Source organism: Ochotona princeps, chromosome 2 (genome assembly GCF_030435755.1).
Source record: "Ochotona princeps isolate mOchPri1 chromosome 2, mOchPri1.hap1, whole genome shotgun sequence".
Classification (NCBI taxonomy): Eukaryota; Metazoa; Chordata; class Mammalia; order Lagomorpha; family Ochotonidae; genus Ochotona; species Ochotona princeps.
In genome coordinates, this window is record NC_080833.1 from 113,548,222 (window position 1) to 113,557,657 (window position 9,436).

The following is a 9,436-nucleotide window of genomic DNA, read 5'->3' on the forward strand; positions in this document are numbered from 1 at the left end:
TTTTTGGGAAGTCTTGGAGTACATATAATATCAAGGAGTGGAAAACTTGATCAATAGCCATGCCTTGGTCAGGGCTGACGACCACTTGACCCTATGATTTTGGTCCAAAATCACCCTTCTAAAAGGGAAGCTGTGAAGGCAGACAATGTGGTGTAGCAAGTTAAGTGGTCATCTATAAAACCAGCATTCCATTTAGGTGCTGGTTTGAGTCCCAACTGCCCCACTTCTGATCCAGCTCCCTGCAAATGCTCCTGGGGAGGCAGCAGAGGATGGCCTAAGTACAAGAACCCACACCCATATGTAAGAAGTTCCTGACTTGTCTGGCCAAGCCCTGACCTTGGCAGCCATCTGAGGAGCAAACCAGTGGATACAAGATCTCAGTAACACCGCCTTTCAAAATAAATCTTTCACCTCATCACGGTAGCCCTCAGCAGGTCTGACCAACTCCAACACAGGCCCCTCCTCTGCAGGCCTCCCCCTGGAGACACTGTACCTGCCCAGCTCAGGCCTGTGTGAACAGTCAGCTTTACCCTTCCTCTTGCAGAGGCTGAACGCCAGGCAGTATTGCCCAGCTCACCGGGCAGGGACTCACTGCTCTGAGATCCTTCACTATGGGCTCCTCATCTCAGGGCAGCAGCTGTGAGGTCCCGTCCCACCCTCTCCTTTACCCAGTGTGGCAGAGACTGGGGAAGGAACTGGAGTTACGGCTGAGCAGCATAGTCTCTCGCCTTTGCCCTGGTTCCTGTACCATACAATACACTCTGCCCACTCTTCCTCCCTCCCCCTCAGGAGACACAGCAGCCACAGACACAGGTAGAGTTCATCCAAAAACAAAGGCTGAGATTCTTTATTTAAATCAGCAAACTCCTCCTCCTCCTTAAGCCCCAGACCATGGTGGGCAGCCCTCCCTCCTCTGTCTCACCCCTCCCACCCCTTGGCCACAGTGAGGGGAATGGAAAATGAGAAGCCAAGGGGCCCTCTGCCAGGGAAGGCAGCCCCAGACTGTGTGGTGAGCGCAGTCCAGCTGTGGCTGGGGTGGCAGCTGCCACAAGCCCCTCCCTATAAATTAAGTCCCTGCAGCTGTAGCTGGGGGAAGAGACATACTTGTGGAAGGGAGACCTGCCCAGCATCAGAAAGCGGCTGACTCCAAGCCAAGGGATGGATCAAGAGCACCAGCCCAGGGGCAGCAGAGGCCAGAGGGAAAGAGGAGAGGGCCAGGGGTAGGGTGTTGGGGGGTTGGGAGGAGGTGGGGCAGCCAATGCTCCCAAATGTTGGTCCCAAAGAGAGAAGGCCAGTTGGTCCAGTTTGGGGGTGAGTGTAGGGGAAGGAATGTAGTAGTAAGCACGGGGGGAGAGGCCATCATCAGGCACCCCCAGGAGTAAAGGGCAAGCTGGAGTCCTACCCTAGCAGAGAAGAGAGCTGGAGAACTCTGGGGGCTCTCAGGGAATGTCACTGCTAAAATATATATACAGATATATATTAACCATCCATGGGCGGGCAGGGCAGGTGGGTGGCATCAGAGGATCTGGCGAGGCATCCCATAGCCAGTCATGCCCGCCTGGGATGCCCCGCGGTTGGTGCCCATCTGTAAGCCAATCACATTCTTCCCCTCCTGCAGCTGGTTGTCTGAGAAGTTCCGGGGGTTCTCCTTGGATTTCCTGGAAGGGAAAGGAGCACCAGTTAGGAGGAGTCCTCAGAGGTCATCGCAGTCAAACATCCCCTCCTGGTCCAGCCCAGGCTCTGCCGTGGACTCATGGGCTGGTGACAGCTCTGCTCCTAAGAGCTTTGAGCTCTGAAGCCACCTTCTCATTTCTCCAAAGAGATAGTCACTTGCCACCCAGGCAGAGTAGTGAGGAAGGAGTCAGACGAAGCATGTCAAGGTGCTTTGCAAAGGGCCAGTTGCTGCAGGGACATCAGTTCTTTCCCAGCGACAGAAACATGCAGGAGTAATGCCCCTGTCCAGCCAGTGGCTGACCCACAAGACTTACTTAGGAAACCAGTTGGGGTCCCCAGAGAAGAGCCCATCATTCCGAGCTACCGCCAGCCCACCCAGGTTCATCAGCGTCCGCTGCACACAGGCCATGTTCTTTCCTGTAAAGAAGGTGGCGAGGTGAGTGTTGGGTCTCAGCAGGACTGGGATCCTAGATGCCAGGGTTCCACTTCTACGGCCTAATGAGCAGGCCTGGCTTCCTAATTCCCTTTACTCTTCATCTTCATTAGTTTGTCCATCCCAACCCATATATGGTTAACTCCTCCATGAAGTACAAGTGCACACACGCACACACACACACTCCTCAGGGAGCCAGAAACCTGTCCTCTCTTGTTCAAGGTGACCCAGCCCAATCACTGTTCTCCTGACAGCCCCTGGCCCACCTTCCCAAAGGTCCACCGTCTGGAAGATGTCGGTGGTGTTGATGCCATAGCGCTCAGCTGCCTGCAGGAACTGGGAGATTTGTTCCATCTGCTTGAAGGCCATGGTAGAAGCCTGGATCTTCTTGACTGGGATCTGTCCCTCAGGGTACAGGCCATTAATGAGCTCACACAGCACCTGGGTAAGGACAGCAGGTGTGCAGAGATGAGAACGTGTCTACCATAGAAGAGCATGTACCAGGCTGAGTGCCAGAGGCAGTGAACCAGAGAGATTTTTCTCCGACCTAAAGATAGTCTGGAATCTTCACCTGGACTGAGTGAGCCTTAGGGTCCCTCTTGCCCAGTCCCTGCCTCGGGCCCCAGAGGGAAAGGCCAGGGTTTAGTCTTTGCCTTATTATTCCAGTTCTATCTAAGGTAGACCTCCCCAGCTCTTCACTCCATAGGGAAGAGGAATGAGGGAGGGGGTGAGTTCACCCTCACCCTTCCCTTGATGAGGAGGGAGGCAAGCCTGGGGCCTTACACATCCTCCACGAGGGTACAAAGCTGAGAGTTGGGGCTGTGTTCTCCCAGGCTCCCCTTCTTCACTGGAGGCTCAGATCTCACCGTGCCATCCTTGAGCCAGTTCTGGAAGTTCTCACGTCCGGGCTGAGGCCGCCCCACGTCCTTGCGGCACTGTGTGGTGATCCACTGGATCAGGATCTGCTCCAGGTCTGCGTCATACTGCTTCTCAATCTTCTGCTGCACCTCCCGGCTCAGGCCGTACGCAGGTCCCCGGTTGGCCATTCTGAAGGACGGTGACGACTTTGGGGAGCTGGGGAGAGGACACACCCAGGCCTGTGAGGCAAGGGACTCTGGCCTATGAGGACATACACCACATCTCCCAAATGCAAAAGGGGAGGACCAGAACTGCTGTTAAGTAAAGGGAGAATCTCACCTGGACCCTGGCCACAGGCTAGAACACCAGGTATCACAAAGAACTCATGGAAAAACAGAATTCAGATGCCTATAATTTGGTGCAATACAGTTTTGAAAATCATGCATAGTTTTTTTCATAATTCACACTTAATAAGCTTTTTGAACACCCCCTTGCATACAATGATTTTAAAAATGCATCAAAATAAACTTATGTTTTATAACTCCATGTTGCACAAACTTCAAAAAAAAGTGCGTTTCATTTATTTGAAATGCAGAGAGACCGACTGACAGAAGTTTTCCATCTGATGGGTCACTCCCCAGAAACCCACAACAGCCAGGGATTCCAGGAATCCCGAAAATTATTCGAGTCTTCCCTGTGGGTGGCAGAGACCAAAGCCCTGCTGCCTCCCCAGGCACGCATGAGCAGGGAGCTGGAAGCAGAAGCAGAGCTGGAACTCCACCCAGGAGCCCTGAATGGGGATATGTACAGCTCACGGGGCCATCTGCACCGATAAGCCAAACTCCAGCCATGGCACCAACTGTCTGCAATAGCCTAGCAGAACCTTGGAAGGCATTGTGGGAGCACAGGCAATCTCTGGGTCCCTGTAGCCCTATAACAAGCAGTTTCGTGTCTCACATAGATTCTTTATTACAGATCTCATTTAAACAAATAGACCCACTACTATAATGAAGTACAAACCCGCTGGGAAAGAATGCTAGGTAAATGGGGGGTTTGGCTTCTCATTTGAGGTAGTTGGCTTTAGCAAGGACAAAGTGCTCATTTCCAGCAAACCTCACTCTTTACAGCCCTGGGAAAGACAATGACTCACAGAAAGGAATAAGAGCAGGGAGCAGTTTGGGAAGCCTAGGGCAGGAACTGGAGGACCCGCTGGGGCTGTCAGATGACAACTGCATTTGAGTTGAGCACCTGCTCTTTCTGTAATCTAAAGATTACAGAAGACCCAGAAGTCCTGGGTCCCAAAGTGCCTGCAACGCCATCAGGGAGACAAGAGGAATGATATAAAAGGATACAGACCGCATCCAATTGATAACGAATTCCAAAGCTCAAGTCACATGTTGTTGGGAATAAAAGATGGGTACAAGCAGCCTAGGGAGACTTCCTGGAAGAAAGCCCAAGTAGCTGCATTCTGTTGTTGCTTTTATAAAGAATTTATTTCTCTTCTGAAAGGCGGTTACAAGGGTGGAAGGAAAGACAGAGAGAGATCTAGCCACTGGCTCACTCTCCAAATGGCTGCAATGCCAGAGCTGTGCAGGCTGAAGCCAGGAGCCAGCAGCTTCACATGCATGCAGAGACCCAGGAACCTGGACCATTTTCCACTGCTTTCCCAGGCACATAAGCAGGGAGCTGGGTTGCAAGTGGAGCAGCCAGAACACGAATTGGCACCCATTTGGACTGCCAACATCCCAAGTAGCAGTTTAATGCACAGTGCCACAATGCCAGCCCCTGAGTAGGTTCCTAACAGATTTTAACAAGCAATAGGAATTTTGCATGAGAAAAGGTTAAAAAAAAAACAAACTACTTTCCCTTCTAAGAGCTGTGGTAGACAGAATCATGTCTCCCTCGAGGGGCTAATTCGCAGAACTTGTGGATATGTTAACCTTTCGTGACTAAAAGGGACTTTACAGATAGGACTAAAGGGAAGGCTCCTGAGATGGGGAAATGATCCTGACCATCAGACTGGGCCCAACGTAGTCACAAGGGGGCCTTGCTAGGGGGAAGATGGAGGCAGGTGAGTCAGAGCGGGAGAAGGAAGGGAGGAAGCAGAGACCAGATCATGCAGGGTCATGTGAGCCAAGCAATGCAGGTAACCTCCAGCAGCCAGCAGAGGTGAGGAAAGCTTCTCCCCAAAGCCCCCCTGCCCCCCTCCCCGAAGGACTGCAGCCCTGTGACCCTGGGACTACGGCCAGTGAGACAGATCTCTAAAGATGTGTGATACTATTCTTGTGTGGCTCAAGCCACTAACTGTGTTAACATGCAATGGCAGGAACTGGAGACTAATAGAGAAGCTCTGGCTGGTGTTTTAAGGGAAACCTGGCAAGGACGGGAAAATACACGGCAGGGTTTTTCTTAATTGGAGGATGTTGATTAGTAGGAACTGGGTGGTTTTCTGACCGCTGGCTTGGGCTGGCAGCTCCTCCCTTAGGCGCGGTGCCCCTACCCACCACCTCACCACCTGGGCCCCGCCACCCACAGGGGCCTGCTGAGCGAAGCAGTCAGAGGGACACAGCTTTCACCCACCGCCCACTCCACTCCCTGGATGTGTTCTTCTCTCTGCTTCTGTCTCGGTGCCTACAGAAGGGGGTCCCCTGGACCTGCGGCCCCTTCTCCCTCCGGTCAGCTCCAGATCAGCCACACATCAGGGATGAAACCACTTTGGCTCCCTGGATCCCCTGTCAGTGGGCCTCGGGGTTCTGCTAGGATACAGGGTGCCGGGCTGCAGCCCCACTCGAGGCCAGTCTCCCACCCAAAACATGGTTGCTCCTTTCAACCCAGCTTAGGGAGCCAAGCCGGGTATCCAACAAAGATCCTTCCCCGAAATAAGCTATTTTTAAATCTTATTAAGACCAAGCCACTCCCTCCACTTCCTGCAGCCCGAAAGTTGGGCCAGATAAATGTCAATCAGGCCTGACCCAGACCACCAGTCCCAGGCAGGCACAATCAGCAACATGGCAGGCAAGCAGGCAGGCAAGCAGGCAGGCGCCGGGTGATCCGCAGACAGAGCCCTGATGAGAAGGGAGGCAGCTTCCTCACCAGCCTGGCAGGAAAAGGGGACACTAGGCTGCTGCCCTTCCCAGCCTGCTTTAAGGCCACCTCGCCTGGCAGCAGCTTCATCCTGGTCGCCTGGGCCTCAGGGTTGTGTTTCCAGGGCCTGGGAGGTCCACGGCCCACGGATCACCCCAGCCCATGGCAAGTGAGGACAGAGCAATGATTAACCCAGCCATCAGGGCTCCCAGGGCAGAGAGGGGCTCAGAGCCAGACCTGTGCACCCACCCTGTGATTGGCCAAATCTGCCCTGCCAGACCCACCTCTGGGCTGAGGAGCGCTGCCCAGCTCCCCTCCCCCAGGCGCTTAGACACAGCCAACTGGGTCTTGGCCTCCAGCTGTCGGTTATCTGCTCCACTCTGGGGCCACTGCCCTGGAGGTGCCAGAGCCATGGGGTGGAGCCCTGGGGAGGGCAGGCCCAGCTGGCTTCAGCCTGGCCAGCAGCTGCTTCTCTTTCCCACCTCCACTTGCAGGCGGCAGCTCATGGGCTTTGGCTGCTGCTGCTGCTGCTGCTGCAGAACCCCACCCCATGGTCCCCAAGGGATACACCCTGCCCCCCTCCCCTCTCCTGTAAGGCCTAGGGGATGAGCCATGCCCAGTTGGAAGACAGGTGTAGGAGATGCCCAAGGGAAGGCAACAGCTGGACACAATAGGGGGTAAGTTGGCAGTAAGCAGCCTCAGCTGGAGCACCAATTGCAACCGTGGGAATAAGCCCGGCTCTCAGGGGATAGAGGGAAAGGCAAGGCAGCCCTCGGGCCCCAACCAGACCCTAGGCTGAAAGCTTATCCCTCACCCCTTCTGTCCCACCTAGAGGCCAGAGCTAAAAAAAAGGGCAGCCCTAGGGAGGGAGTTTTCGCTAGCAAAGCAAGGGGACGCTCCATTCACTGTGAAGATGAAACATGTGGGAACTTCCCAACTGAAATTTAGGACTGGAGCTCCCTTGAGAGGGCGTGATGGAGGCTCTAGGTCATAAAGTGAGGTGCCACACACAGAAGGCACAAGTCATTTTGCAAGCTGTTCGGCTGAGGGCCCACCTCAGGGCAGCTCCCTCCTGCCCACCACGGGCAAGCCCCCTCATCACCAAGAGTGTGGCGCACAAAAGAAAGCCGAAACTGCACAAACAGGAAGCCACAAAGCTTGCGCAGCAGGAGGGGCCGAGGTGGGGGCCGTTACCATGGCTTCTGTGTACCAAACACAGGAACAGAGTCAGGGTGGGGCACTAACAGAAACGCCCACTCCACAACAGTCGGGTTGGGGAGAGGCTGGGAGCGCAGGGGGCTCGGGAAGCGCCAGGTGCAGGGGATTCCTGTGGGCGGGTTCCCAGAGCCACTGCAGCAGGCGGGGAGTTTGGGCGCGAAGAGTAGCAGACTCAAGGAAGTAGTTCCGAAGAACCACCCAGAGTTCTGAGCTGGAGAGCCAGTTCTGAGCTGGAGAGCCCGTACCTGGCAATCCTGGAGGGTGACGGGATGCGGTAGGGGTTAGAGACCAATGCCCCGGGCGAGGGGGGCTGCAACTGGACGATTATGTGTTGTTCTGGAGCCTTAGGCGAGGTCCCACCGGAGCCATCTCTGCACCTTCAGGTCTGCCCAGTGCCACAGGAGCGAGGGGCGGCAGATGGGGAGCTGTTCCCGCCTGTCCCGTGCTAGGGAGTCCTGGAGAGTGGTGGGCAGCCCGTCCAGGCCACAGGTCTCCTCCCAACCGGATCTCCACATTCCATCCCAGTTCCTCCCGCTTTCCTCCATACGCCCTGATACCAGGCGGCCCCAAAGCCTCCAGGAAGCCTGTGGGGCGGCTGGGGAAATGGGGCGGTGGTGGTGGGGGGGTGTAGATCGGCTGGAGAAGGTTGCCGTCCACTTCCGGCCCGCAGGTCCTGCCCCAAGGCCGCCGCCCCCCGCCCCCACCGCCACGCCCTGGGCCGTTCCTGTGGATGAGTCACTCCCACCGCTGGCCCGCCGCTGGGGTGACGCAGTGGTCTGGGCAGCCCGCCCGCCCGCGGCCACCACCGGCTTTCCCAGCAGCAGGGAGCACGCGTGGGGGCAGCAGGGGCCCGCACAGGGATAGGAGCGCTTGGAAAGTAGCCGCCCTCCCATCGTGCACCGTCAGGGACTCCCGGCAGCTGGTCAGGGTAGCAACCCCAGGACCTCCAGGTGTGGGGTTCTCCAGACCACCACGCTACCCTGCAGACAGCGAGGTCGCCGTCGGCGTGGCGCCGCGCACGGAGACCCCTAGCACCCGTCTGTGACTCTGGAGCCAAAAATGCCAGCTGGAAAGGCGACCTTGGAGAAGAGAGAACAGGTGGTGCCCACACATGTTCCCAGGGACCAGGAAGTGAAGGGTTGCGTGAAAACTCGGCAGATGTAGAGCTCGAATCCCAAAGCACGCGCCGGGACCCTGGACGCGCTCCCGGGGCAGAGGGACGACCCCATACACACAACCGGCGCCTGGCTCTTTTTTTTCCCTAGTTCCCACGGAGGTCTGGCTCTAAAGTTCAAACCCCTAATGAAGACGGACGTCCCGTCTATGCACCCGCAAACCTCACCGACCCTCGTGGGCCGAAAGTCAGATTTGGAGGACAGGACCTGACAGAATGGGGTGGGGTGGGGCAGGACGGTCCTCAGGCTCTTGCCTGGCACCAGCCCTTTGACCCCCTCAAGCTCCCAGAGCAAGCCTCAAACTCTAGCTTCGTGCTTTCTGCACACCGCACAATCCTTTCCCCCCGGCCCCCCAAGCTCCTTTCCCGGACCCCGATCCACTCTCCAGCTCACCGTTCACGCGGGCTGGACAGTAGCGCGCTCCAGGCAGGGGCAGCTGCAGGAGTGTTGCGCCCAGACCCGGCCAGGGGTTTTCAGGAGGGTCCCGCCTCAGACGGGGCGGACCAAGGGCGGGGCTGAGCAGGCTTAAAGGCGCCTCAGTGCAGGCGAAGAGAACGTTTCCAAGAGAGGGGCTGGAGGGTGTGGGGGGACAGAAGTGAAGACTAAAGGATGTGGGGAGCACCGGGCAGCTTCAGGGGTCTCCAGCTATGGGACCCTCAGCCTCCCCCTTGTGCTTCTGGAGGAAAGTTTCAGTGTACAAGGTTAGCTCAAGACTGTGGACGGTAGGAAAAAGCCTTCTTGTTTCAAAAAAGGTTGGCAAGGTAAACGGAGGCACAGGAAGACCGCTCCCCATCCCATCAAGCTAACTAGGGTGTGACAGGATTGTGCCTTGCAGGCCAGGACAGCATCCCCGCGTGGTCCTGCTCTCCACCTACTTCAAGCTGGGGCAGGTGCTAACGGTGAGGTCACTTCTTGCCGCTGAGTCCAAAGGGTGTGGTTGGTGTTGGTATCCAAGGTTCACAGCTGACTCCTCCCTCCCCACCATCCCAACTCC

At 56.3% G+C, this 9,436-nt stretch overlaps 1 protein-coding gene across 1 annotated transcript; it reads right to left on the reverse strand.

The window, feature by feature from the left end:
- Positions 1-814: 814 nt before the first annotated feature.
- Positions 815-8,943, reverse strand: TAGLN2 (transgelin 2). Its single transcript, XM_004589066.2, has 5 exons — positions 8,836-8,943; positions 2,974-3,181; positions 2,374-2,548; positions 1,989-2,091; positions 815-1,658 (listed from the first exon to the last, which is right to left on the reverse strand). The coding sequence occupies exons 2-5, from the start codon at positions 3,151-3,153 to the stop codon at positions 1,517-1,519; spliced, it is 600 nt and encodes a 199-aa protein (XP_004589123.1). The 5' UTR covers positions 3,154-3,181; positions 8,836-8,943; the 3' UTR covers positions 815-1,516.
- Positions 8,944-9,436: the final 493 nt, after the last annotated feature.